This window comes from Acipenser ruthenus, chromosome 7, assembly GCF_902713425.1.
Source record: "Acipenser ruthenus chromosome 7, fAciRut3.2 maternal haplotype, whole genome shotgun sequence".
Classification (NCBI taxonomy): Eukaryota; Metazoa; Chordata; class Actinopteri; order Acipenseriformes; family Acipenseridae; genus Acipenser; species Acipenser ruthenus.
In genome coordinates this window covers 38,673,980-38,687,539 of record NC_081195.1, presented here as the reverse complement: position 1 = coordinate 38,687,539, position 13,560 = coordinate 38,673,980, and the positions used below count along the sequence as shown (strand labels likewise).

Below are 13,560 nucleotides of genomic sequence, written 5' to 3'. Positions count from 1 at the left end.
AGATTAACAAATTTGTGAGTCTGGGAACATGTCTACTACAGATTTGCTGAAATAGTCACAGCATGTAAAGGTCTCTGCAGTTAGAAAAGACATGGAGCTCCAGGTTTGTGTCTGTGGTGGAGCAAAGTTACAATGGTTAAGGGTTTCAAGATTCATCAAGGGAGAACGAAATGCTTAAGGGAGAAGGGACAAGGGCCTGCATTGATCAGTACTTTCTACAAAGTCAGTCAAGTCAGTCGAATGAAATCTAGCGTCAGGAAACAAACCACAGTTTGGATATCACAAACTGTGGATATCAGCACCCCTGTCATAGATGAGAGGAGGACTTGCATAAACACAACTAGTGGTGAACCTAATGATCCTTATGGTTAGATGAACCAGCGTAAGAGAGAAAAGAACCTCAACGGGCACAAGCCTGGAGTTAAATGGCCAAGAGCTTCTGAGAAAACAGCGTGTGACACAGTAAACACAGATCTCTGTTTTGCGTTGGAAAGGTTAGGTGGAACAGTCGAAAATAAGCTGGATAAATTTGGGGATACCATCTATGCATATGGAAGTGAGAGGTTTGGAGTTGAAAAAAGGAGAAAGTACAAACTATTCCTGTAAAGTGTAGACGACAGCAGGAGATTGAGAGCTTAGTTAGAAAAGGAGGCAGCTGAGGAAGGAATGGAGGAGAGCAGAACAAAGTCAGAAAGAGGCACTCAACTGTTACAAAAGGTCATAAAAGATAAGCTTGCAACATTGAGCACAGCTGAGCGCCTACGGAAACACTGCAAAAAGAAGGAGTGCGCGAGAACTAACTTTTATAAAGACCCATTCAAATTTGTAAAGAAGTTATTCATCAGGGAGAAAAATAGCACACTAAAAGCAACTAAATCTGAACTGGAGAGATATCTCGAGGAAACGCACACAGATTCAAAAAGGCAGGCGCCTATGTCGATTTCTTCAGACATCCCACCTACCAATCCACCAGAATACCAACTGGTGCACTGAGCAGGAGGGGTCTTTATACCCAAAGAAAAAGATTCTACGAGTATTGGTCAGTTTCACCCTATTTCCCTGTTAAACATGGAAGACAAGATTTTCTTCAGCATTGCGCTCAGAGATTGTCAGCTTACCTATTGAAGAACTGCTTCATTGACACTTTAGTACACAAAGCCGGTATTCAAGGTTTCCCAGGATGCTTAGAGCACATCAGTGTGATCTGGCAGCAAATTCAAACAGCTAAAAAGGAGAGGTGACATTCCGGGATTTAGCTAATGCATACGGTTCAGTACGACATGAGCTTCATTGGGCAGCATTTGATTTTTTCAGTGTATCAAGGACAATAACAAACTTAGTGAATGCCTACTTCGGAGATTTGCAACTTTGTTTTTCAACATCAGAATTCACCACTACATGGCAATGTCTAGAAATTGGAATAATGGCAGGATGCACCATTTCTCCATTGGCTTTTACCATGGCAATGGAAGTAATTATTGGGGCGTCAATATGGGTAGTGGGAGGAGAACGCTTGGCTTCTGGAATGCGACTGCCACCAATTCGAGCATACATGGATGACATGACAATCATGTACAACAGTAGCCTGCACTAACTGGTTATTGTGCAAACTAATCAATAACATTGAATGGGCACGAATGCAATTCAAGCCCACTAATTCCAGGAGAATCTCTATAATTAAAAGTAAAGTAGTGGATAAGTTCTACATTAATGGTGAGGCATTACCAACAGTGAAAAGTCTTGTGAGATGGTATGATGGGGACCTAAAGGACACAGTTCATGTGGGAGAAGCGAGACAACAAGCAGTGCACAGACAGCAGCACTTTACCGGTCAAACCAAACTCTGGTGCTTTCAGTTCGGTCTACTGCCAAGACTTCTGTCTACTTTGTATGAGGTTTCCTTGACAACAGTAGAGAAGCAGGAAGCGTTAATCAGTTCATACGTCAGGAAATGGTTAGGCGTTCCACGCTGCCTCAACAGAGCAGGACTGTATGATACTGCAGCTGCCAGTCTCAGCTCTAACCAAGGAGCTTAAGTGCACCAAGGTTCAATTGGAAATGACATTGGTAGAGTCACATGACGAATGTGTGAGGGAGACAGCACCTGTGTTGAAAACTGGAAAAAAGTGGGCAGCAAAGGAAGCTGCAAAGGCTGCCCTTCGTATCAGTGGTATCATGGGGCAAGTACAGCATGGAAGAGGAGGCCTTGGTCTCAGTACAGCTCCTCCTACATGGCACAAAGCAGCCCCAGCTCAACGGAGGAAGCTGGTAGTCAACAAGGTGCAAAAGAGGATGAGGTGCGTAAAGGAAGTTTCCCAGGTCAAGCAGGGAAAATGGATGAGATGGGAGACTGGAAAAACGCAAGACAATAGAAATAGAGCAGGATCAGTTTCCTTATCAGGTCAATATATGATGCTCTCCCATCACCACAGAACATTAATGTGTTATAGCTACATTCTGACACATTTTGACAGGATGTAAGGTGTGTCTTAGCCAAGGACGGTTTACTTGGCGTCATGACCAGGTGCTGCGATGTTTGGTTTTAGCATTGGAAGACAAGTGCAGCATGACCAACAGCTTGCCACAACATTCCTCCGTCCAGGGGAGCAACCTCCAAGAAAAGGTATTAAAACCAAAACTCATCTAAGACAACTGAAAACTGCTAGAGACTGGAAAATGCTGGCAGATGTTGGACAACGGCTTATTTTTCCAGCTGAGATTGCCACCTTCGACCTGATATTGTCAGAATCACTGTCAAGCCCTCTTAAGGTCTCGTGGGCTAGTCAACTAAACACCAAGGTGCCCACTTGAAGACCCCAGAGAAATACCCTACTCAGCTCAGTCCAGACAGTTGTCATGCTGATGTGCTAGGGAGGCTGCACTGTGGTTGATCCCTAGAGCCAGCATTGCAGTCGTTGTGTGTGCTGATGCACCATGGAGGCAAAATAGGATGATCCCTGGAGCCAGCATTACACTTCAGCCATCAACACCAGGCAGAAGGATATCTACATCATCAGATGGAAGGAAACGCAGATGGATCACATTAGTTTACAGTAAAAGAAGCTATGGGGCAGCAGTGTGGAGTAGTGGTTAGGGCTCTGGACTCTTGACCGGAGGGTTGTGGGTTCAATCCCCAGTGGGGGACACTGCTGTTGTACCCTTGAGCAAGGTACTTTACCTAGATTGCTCCAGTAAAAACCCAACTGTATAAATGGGGAATTGTATGTAAAATAATGTGATATCTGTATAATGTGAAATAATGTATAATGTGATATCTTGTAACAATTGTAAGTCGCCCTGGTTAAGGGCGTCTGCTAAGAAATAAATAATAATAATAATAATAATAATAATAATAATAATAATAATAATAATAATGTCTTAGTTGGCGCTTACCTTGGCGAGAGTGGAGTGCAATATCAGCATGAAGTTTTAACACCTACTCTCATGTAATGGAAATCTTGATCTCCGTTTTTCCTTTGGCAACAAAAGTTATTAACTGAAGCGCTGGTTTTCTGAGCGTCACTGGCTTTTAGGTGTTTTTGTGATTGCTCATTCTTGCTCCCACCGTTAAAATCAGTCCTGCATAATTTACAGAAATTATGCCTTTTCCAGCATTGCTTCAGATTATGTGAGAATGTTGTTGTCCAAGAAGCTTGACATTTGCATCAATATTTTTGTTTATTTTCTAGGAGGGCTTCTTGCACACAAAGCCATCGTAGATAGTCAAGTATGTGAACTTGCCTTGTGCACTGAATGCATGCCTGCCACAGGGCTCCCCTTGGTCCTAAACCCTGCAGTGACCACAGACTGTACATTACTTTTGCTGACATTTAACAGGTTTAACAGTAGATTCTTGAGCAAAATACGGGAGAAAATCTCTCCCAGAAGTTGTCCGGGAGAGAAGTGTCCAAAAAACTGGAGAGCCCCGGCAAATAAGGGAGAGTAGAGGTTTATATTGAATAAAAAATGATATCCCTCAATATTCTGTGGGCCGGATGACATCGCTCCGGGCGCCGGATCCAGCCCACGGGCTGTATGTCAACCGGTGCTTGCGGTTCAACGCGGGCTGAAAAACCCTGCTGTTGAACCAAGCCTGCAGAGGGCGCCTGAGCAGGAGGCCCAAAGGAAGAGTCTGGGAAGCTTCATCCATCAAGCCCAGAGGTTTCTGGAACGTTACTACCGTGAGCGCTCTGTTAAGCTGAAAAACAGGCTCCAAACAGGCGGCTATTCTCTGCACTGCTGTCCGACAGAGTGGCATTTGCAAGTCTGCAGTGACCCGCTTTATCAGCGGTAGAAGCTCTGCTGACTCCCATGGGGTGAGGACACAGCCATCTCTCTACCAGAGGGTGATGGGGAAGAGCGCTGTGCAGGTGTAAGGGATACAGAGCGCCCTGTAGAGCCGCTTGTGAGGAGAGCACAAGTCAGTCAACTTATGTTACTTGATACCTGGGAAGGAGAAACTCAAGGCGCTGGCTTCATGCAGGACACAAGGCCACTGCAGGTCATAAACAACAGGCTGTAGAGCACAATATACATGCAATTAATTTTTGCATTGAAGGGACAGAAGAAGGAGATATCAAAATAAGAGTTTTCCGAACCTGCGTCTCTTTTTTACGCCTATCAGACAGCGAATGCATACATCGCACTGACTAACAAGCAAATTATAGCCGGTATCTGCCAGTTATTGTAGGCAGATCTGGAAAGACAGATTAACCCTTTGTGGTCCATTTATTCAGTGCGTGTCAGGTCCAATTTATTTTCACATGCGCAGTTTATTTTAGACGCACTGTTTAAAAGTATTTTTTTTCACAGTAAAACAGGTTTAAAAGGCACTGCATATCAACAGGACACTCAGTACTGCATCCCCAGCCCCGCCCCACCCCTTGTTCGCTATATTTTTTACATACCTCGTAATAGTAGTACATACCTATAAATCATCTCCTGACCACTCGTTTTATCACCAAACTCCTCAATAATGCGATCCAAGTCGTTATTTTATTACTATAACATCTAAAAAAAGCTCTGCAAATGTGTGTGATGTTCTTTGAGCGCTGGATGCGGAAGCAGCTATCTTGTTTGTTTATGTGGTGTCGGGTCTATCAGTGTTCATGAGATATGCCCCCCCTTTTTCCCTTTTTTTTCCGGCTTCTCTCGGCTCCTATCGGTCTCACTTGGCCATTGAATGGTTTTCTCCACTTTTTCCGGAGAAAAAAGTTTTTTGCGTCTTTTTGATAATGTCGGACAGGGTCCGACATTGGACCGGAAAGGGAAAATAACGATGTCGGACCAGGTCCGACATACGACCACAAAGGGTTAAAGGTCACGGCTGGTTCCTTTGAGACAGCTATAAGCGGTGCAGTATATGAAGTTACTGCCGCTTTAGTGAAGTGTGCAGGGCAATGTATTTGTGGCTTACCGTTTTGCAACCCAAGTATTCCTGCTGAATACAGGTATATATCAAGACACCACCTCTGCTCAATCTGTCATTGAGCGTACATTTGGAATGATAAAAAAAGTTTAAAAAATGTTTCAAAGGTCAGCGATTATTATGTGTCCATGTTGTATTTTTCACAATATTACAATACGAAATGAATGTCGTATTGACCTTCCAGAGGACACAAGCTTTTAGGGAATGTGACAAGGTGCCCTGCCTCTATATATGTGCGTGTTGTATTATTATTATGATTTATGTATAAGGTGCAGACGTCCTGTTTTGGACGGGACAGTCACACTTTTGGAATACTGGTCCTAGTGTCTCCAGAAGCTTTCTTGGGACGCTTACTTTGTCCCGTTTTTTTTTCCCCAGAGCATTGTCATGCTGGTAACAGAATATCGTATTTTCATGCAGGCTGCTGTATTACTACCATATCTAACTTATTACAGTACACCACTTGATATGACTAAAGGGAAGGTTGAACGACAAGTAGAATTAAAAGCAGTTGTACAGCACCATACGTTCATATTTGCAACCAATCACAGAGAATTGCAGGTGGGTTTATACACTGACTGTTGCTAAAACGAAGCGGTAACTATCCTCGTCTGAATCATCACCCTCGTTGCGTGAAGTGGTTAAACTACTGTAGTCTAACAATAATGGTTCATACAGGTACCATTTGTATTGTGTTGGAATTATTCTCTACATCCATGATATTTGTATATCCGTATGCAAAAGACTTTGCTTCGTGTGTAGCGATAGGCGACACTTGTGGAAATCAACGCTGTCATGTCACATTACCGTGCCACGTTTACAACGCAGTGCACTGAAGTTTGTGCATTAAAATAGCCCATCACAACAATAGGAGGGGCTGTAAAACATGACAAAAGTATTTGGAAACATATTTTGAAATAAGTCTATATTCACTTTCAGTGCTCCACCGGTACCCCCTGAGAAACGTATGTTCGTGAATAACACAAAACACAAAATGTGTTTGTCTTCGCCCTCCCGAGTCAGCGCAAGGGTGGTAGCGGTGAGCTGAGCCTAAAAATAATTGGCCATTTCCAAATTGGGGAGAAAATAATAAAAAAATAATTGGCAACAACTAAATTTATAAAAAAAATAAAACATATTGTACAAGTTTCAGAACATTACTTATTTCTTTATGTATACATGTTTTTAGCAATAATGAAATACAATAGTTTCAGGTCGCCTGGTGCCAATTTAATTTCTTTAAAAAATGTACATTCATAGTTGAGTAGGTCTACTGTATATTATACAAATAGTTTAAAACAATTACAAAAAAGAGCCACGTCCTTGTTTCATTTTACCTTTCTTTTTGGTGAGCTCTTATTTTTATTTCTGTGTTAAATGTATCATAGAAAAAGTATATTTTATCCTGCAAAGTTTAAGAAAAAAATAGAGACAATGGAGTACTCATATGCTATCTGTTGCATAGGTGTGATCGCTATATAAGTATTTTACTTTATCACAGCTATTAGTTTAACAGAAGAAAAACACATTGATAAAAAATGTTTGTCCTTTAGCAAAAGAGGCACATGTCAGGGCTGAAATTACTGGGGATCCCTTTAAGTTTCTCCAAATAGTTTTATTTCCAGATTTCCTTTTTAACATGTTTTAAGCTGACAGGTATCAATTAAAACACAAAGGAACCTGTTAAAAACATGTTAATTGTATGATGACATTTCCTGCCTTGTCAATGCAGGTTTTCAGTACCAAATCAATGATAAGCAGGGATCCTAGTTTTCCGAAAAAAAAAAAAAAAAAACGAAATTCTCAGATTAACAAACAGAAATCACAGTACCAGAGAAAATGCATGATTAGAAGATTCACTGAACAATAAATTATAAACAAATTGTGTATTGGGTAGGGAGTTCTATCGGAATGAAGTGTTACATACATAGTATACATGTTGAATATAGCTAACAACTACAAACACAAATGGCACATCAAACGTATTTATATATAGCCTATAAATCATACATACTAAAATACAGACAAAAGTAGATGTCAACATTCCAACCAATATACATAGGATGGCTTACGGTATTTATTTTTCTTTTTAACCAAAAAAAGATTGCAAAATGCATATTAAAAAGAGTTGATTTTTACCCACATTCCAGATAATCGTATATCAGCACTTTATATGTGAAGTGTTCTAAATAAATGTACATTACATGACAAAATGCACAATTTTAAATGAAGTTTACAAATTATATTCCCATTGTTTTTTATTTCCATTTGGCTGCTGCTCGCTGATGGGAGAGTCGTCTCCCTGTATGCTAGTAGTTTCCATAACAGTGCATTCTGCTTCCATTCATTTTTCTTGATCTCGTTAACATGCATTTTGATTAACGAGTTCCCCTTATCTAGTCATTCAGTGCGTTTACATGAGCATAAGAATGATGAAGGTGACCTGCGACAATTAAGCTTTTTAACGAGAAATGCATTTATTAACGACCTCATCGACTCAATTTCAAAGCATTAACGGATTGATTTAATTAACACATTTCGTTTGAAAATCACTTGCCACTAAAGCTCTCGTTACTATAACACTGTTTTTTGAAAATCCTGCCCGCAGTGTTTTCATACAGGAGGATAGCACAGCGATAGAAATCAAGATGGGAAGTGGAAATCAAAGAGAGAAGATGCAGTTTCTTGGGCAGAAAAGGGACTAGATTTGCAGCAGTAATCATCAATAAAATAAAATCTCGGAATTTGATATTATTGAATTGTTACTGTGTAATGTAATTACTATACTTGTGTAGAAATGACATTACAAAATATATCACCATGAGTCTCTGCATTCACTTTCAATATCATATTAGTTCAAACATTGCCAATGTGAAAATAAAAACTAGAGATCTTCCCCCTAGCTTGGATGTTGGAAGTTATTCACAATATTTACATACTGGCCCCGTTTCAGGACTTAATCTGGTCACCTTATTTTTGTATTATATGACAGCGAAAAGCCCTTATTATTGTTTAAATGTAGGACGGGCGGAAATGCCGTCCGCCATTATATGTTATTGTTTTGTGTGTTGTAGTACCTCTTGTGAACGCGTGGCTGATCAGCTAAATGATTATTAAATTAGCTGACAGCCACGCAGATTTATTTGCACATTTTAATTCAATAATTTGTTGATTTTGGAGAGGGCTGCATATATAAAAGGCACATCAGCTTTCGCAAAGTTGGGAGGAGGGTGTTAGAGACCTGAGAGGAATGCAATTGCTATCCATGCTGCTAACTTGTTTTCCCACCATCCTGAGGGTGCTTGTATTCCGTTTGTTTGTGTTTGGTTATTTTGGCCATTGAGCTGTTTTGTTTATTATTTAAAAACTGTTATTTAATAAATCTTGAGTGTAGCCAGCGTTTCATTTGCCCGCACGTACTGCCTTGTGTCCATTCATTTCCTGGTCTGACGTCACCCACACAAACTATCCTGTCACAGGGAACATGAGGCTTTTAGGGAACACTGGGAGACGCGCCAGTTACCGCTACTGCAAGACAGACCAGGGCTTGCCTTTTTTTAAGTATTGATATAAATTGTGTACTATAATAGACATTGTATCACATATACACATTTTTTGTAGGCTATCCAAGTATTTTTGTTTTCTAATTTTAAAACAATTTCTTTTGCAGGTGCCTGAGTTCACTCTAAAACCACCCATTAATGGGAATGGCATATAAGGTATGTATTATTGAATATAATGTAGTTTGGGGGCCCCTACTATTAGCAAAATCGCTTTATACTGAATCAATAACAGACAGCTTTCAACATTTTTTTTTTATTTTACAATCAGGACAATTATCTTATTATTTTTGTATTGCTTTTTGTCTAGGTTTTATATAATAAGGTAATTCAGTTGATATAATGTACCCGGTATTAGCAAAATGATTTGCGAAAAGCCGCTCGATGTTAGTTAAAATGTTGTTTTTTTTTTGGATCAGACCACTCCCTGCAGCACTACTGCAATGATGTTGGGCTTGCGCTTGCCCCTGTGTTATCAAAGCGGGCCCCAGGTTTGCGTTATATATAACATTTTTGTCTGTAGAACTGTTCTGTTTGTGCATGCCGATAGCTCTCACCTGTCTCTATATACTGAATAAGCAAAATATTGTGTGTGCTTGATCTTGACTTTAACCTGCCGCGATTTACAACGCAGACGAAGTCTCTCTAGAAATTCTAGTTTTTTTTTTTGTACAATGCTGAAGTGCATTTATCTGTATTGTGTAAGTGTATATACAGCATTTTCTACTAAAATGAGTGCATGTGGCTAAAGCAGTGTTGCCGTAGCCACACCTGTGGCTAGTCAGTGATTTCTATTGGACAACAATGGTACAGTTTAAACCAATACACACTGATAATCCCCTGCAGTACCATGGAACTATATAAGGACCACGGTGTAATATGTGTTCCAAGTGCATTCTGTCCAAATTAATTCTGGTAAAGCAGTCACATTGGTGGTAGTATCCCAATATTTTTTTTTCTGTGAAGGAACTTACCATTTCCAACTCTTCTCGAAGTGCGCAGATAGCTCTCTCTCTGCTGGAGACCAGTTCCTCCAGGTACTGGTAGCGTAGCTTCTTCCTTGCCCTGCATTCCCGTGCACTCTGACGACTCCTCTCTAATTTCGCCTTCAGGTCGATTTTGGCTGGTTTACGACCTCGCTTTCCTGGCTTCTTCACTTTGCCTCCCACCATCTGAAAGTTAAGTTGCGTCAAAGCTCCCATTATAAACACGAAATCTGAGATATGCTTAACTTGGATTTAAAAGGAGAAGTATGACATTTGGTAAACAAGTCATCCAGATTGTCTCTGAAACCGGAAAAAGGCTTATCTCTCTGTTGTGTATTTTTCTAGTTAAAGGATGCCTAATAATTACTTCAATTTCTATGTTTCAGACCATCTTTTTTCATCTACCCATAGTTAAAAAACTGTGAGATGTATAAACATGTCATTCAGCAAAGACTGTCCAAAAGGCAATCCAAAGTGAAAAAATATATATATTAAAGGAGATATTAAGGTTTTAAAAATGTAATCTGGGTATGTGCAGTTTGTTCAAACAAATTAGAACACTGTATCATGAAAATTACACACCCAATGGACCCTGTCCATCATCAGTCTCGGAACTTTGTTGTGCCCATGGCTGTACATTATACGTAACACAGCACATGCAACGTGAAAGCAGAATTCACGCTAGCTCACTCTATCACAACCATGCTACTTTCCTGCAGCTTTCACTTGATCTTCACTGTACTTTCACCCCACTCTAACGCTTGTGGTCAAGGAAAGCAACTGCAGCAGTACTGTACATGTATGACTGCAGTAGTCAGCAACATATACACATCAACAAAAATATACATTTATATACAGTATTTATGAGGCAATTCTGTGCATTTTGCACATTTTAAGGATGTCATTATTAATATGAGCAAACATAGTATTTTCCCCAACGGAAGGAAAATTACATATTTATATTAATCCTGAATAGGCTGTAAGGGACGTGTACTGTACAAATGTAGCGCAGCGTCATAAACTAGGCTAAAGCAACCTGAAAAAAGCATTTACACAACACATTATTGAAAATGCAAATATTCATTAAATCTATTGGACAATAAGGCATATAGTAACTTGTTTTATGATACGAAAATGGTTAATCAGTGAAGAAATAATGTTTTTATTGTTAAATATCACTACTTAAAGTACATTCATGAAGAATTTTTTTTTTTATACCAAGGTCTTAAATGTGACAACACTTGGCTCCGTCAGTTAAGAAACCGGAAGTGTTGGGTTAATTACTTACAAATTATAAATCTCTATATCTTCAATCTTACTTCTAATGGCACTTTACATGAAACATTATAAAATAAACACAGATACCCAGCTACTCTTCCTATTTGGATTCAGTCATTTTTAAATGCTGTATGAGTTTTATTTCCTGCAGTCACATTTGTTCTTTAAAAAAAAATTCTGGTTTATTTTATGACCCTGCATATCTTTTGGCGCTCATGGGTCTTAAATGTAAAATACCGGCACATTAAACAAAGAAATCCAACCAAACCACGCAGTAAAATGTATTAACTAGCCTGCACTGTACCGTATGAGGATTAATTCTGTGATAACACAGATCAACATCAATTATTTTTTGTGCTTAAAACAGAATATGATAGATAATAGAATACGTAATAAACTACACCAAAGTGTGCATGATAAGCTTGTAATCATATGGAGAACTTCTGGTGGTACATTTCCTGTCCCTTGTTTTTTTTAATACTTTTGTTTTGCCACTAAACTTTCTTTTGTTTTTGGGAAGTCTGTTTGCTTACCGTAGTAAATGGTTTTTGTGTATTTGTGTCGCTTTAAATACCTGTCTGTGCTTCCCAGTATACAGCTGAGGGTTCAAATTCCGTTTAAATACCTGTCTGTGCTTCCCAGTATACAGCTGAGGGTTCAAATTCCGTTTTGAAGCCTCGCTGACAGGATACGTTTCGCCACTACGTTGTAAGTTGCTGTACTGGTATTTCATGAATTTTTCTGTTTTCACCATTTTCTTCCAAGAATTTAAGCTTTCAGTTAAACTGACAACAACGGTAGTGTTGACCTAGTCCAATGTTTTTTTAAGTCCCAAAATAAATGGTGCTGATTACTGTATTAACAGTTCCCAATGTAATAAACATATCCTTTTTTTCTAAAAATAATACTGTAGTCTGAACAAAATATATGATTAATCGTTCATTTTTGGATAATGCAATAAAATTAAATATTGCAAAATCACTTTTAAACATCACAATTACTATTTACGGTAAATTCTATTACAGGCTCTCCAGACAGCAGCTACAGAGGGAAAACAGATTGAAGTTTATAGGTTTTGATGGGGTACCAGGTTTATTTTATAGCAACACAGAGCAGTACAAATTATACTTTAATTTTCCTGCTAATTCAAAATAATGAATATTCGAATATCAATTTAAATTTTGGAAGAGTATTTTAACAGAAAAACACATGTACTCTACTGGAATTTTAATGTTTTGAAGCAGAGTGTCTGTGCACAGCCCAACACCATAGTTAATTACAAATGGTACAAGGTGGACACAAAACAAGTCGTTTGTGCATTCTTTTAGTTTTAACGAGGTGATTTTGTGTGTGTGTGTGTTTTAAATCTGTATTTGTTTAAAGAGTAACCCTTCTGTGTCAATTTTTGGCTCATGTTATATATTCTAATGTAACTATTCTAATGTAACTGACATTGTGTCAATTTTACAATGTGGTCAGTACCTATCTTCTTTGACTAAGGTTACTCTTACACGTTATTTTTATTTTTATAATGCATGATTTAGATAAGTGATTACCCAATACTTAACTTGCACTTTTGATCTTAACCTTAAGTTATTTTGGGAAGCAGGTTCTACTGCGGACTACACACTAACCCTCAAATAAGTTACATCAAAGCTAGAATTATATTTAATGGACAAGCACATATACTTACAATTACATGTAAAATGCCAAACCGGAAACCTACCACATATTATCACCAGGACACCTACAAAATAAGAACTCAAGCAGCTGACACTGTACTTTGCATAGAACGCCTTGCTTAACGGCACATTCAAATGTACTGTAATATACCCGTACAGCACTATACTACTAGCAACAGTCTACGTGGAATATCAATGTTATACGTTCTAAAGTAAATACATTCTTCTTACCTTGTTGTCATCCATTTTGGAGACCAGTTTCAATTATTATCTAAACCAGGCCAGGCAGCAAATTCTCATTTAATCAACAGCAGAAATGTTAATTATTTTGAAATAGTAACAAAATATAACTGACCACACAGAGACTAGCAATGTAGTATGTGTAAAATATGTTTATATCAGAGATCCGCACAGCGTAAAAAGGTTTAATATTCTTATTCAAAAACAACAATCCTTCATTGTTTACCTCTCGTCACCTGCTTCCTGCTATGATTCCTCCAAAGCTGGGATTTGTAGTTCTTAAGTTCCAAATGTGTTTTCCTGTTTAAAACGTCAGTGAAAAACTGCATCCACCAGACACAGAAAAACGCCCTGCATGTCCTCATGAGTGCGCTGTGTGGAAGATG

General features: G+C 38.9%; 1 protein-coding gene across 2 annotated transcripts in view; it reads right to left on the bottom strand.

Moving 5' to 3' along the window:
- LOC117416281 (cAMP-responsive element-binding protein-like 2) overlaps positions 1-13,560 on the bottom strand; it is a 25,601-nt gene extending 12,041 nt beyond the window's left edge. The window contains exons 1-2 of one of the 2 annotated variants that reach the window (XR_004546522.3): positions 13,166-13,560; positions 9,963-10,160 (exon numbers count right to left, since the gene is read on the bottom strand). Coding sequence is in view for 1 of the 2 variants with exons in the window: in XM_034027404.3 (XP_033883295.1) it covers positions 9,963-10,160; positions 13,166-13,180 (213 nt within the window). In the remaining variant the exon portion in view is untranslated. The remainder of the gene's footprint in view (positions 1-9,962; positions 10,161-13,165) is intronic. The other variant, XM_034027404.3, reaches the window with a different exon arrangement.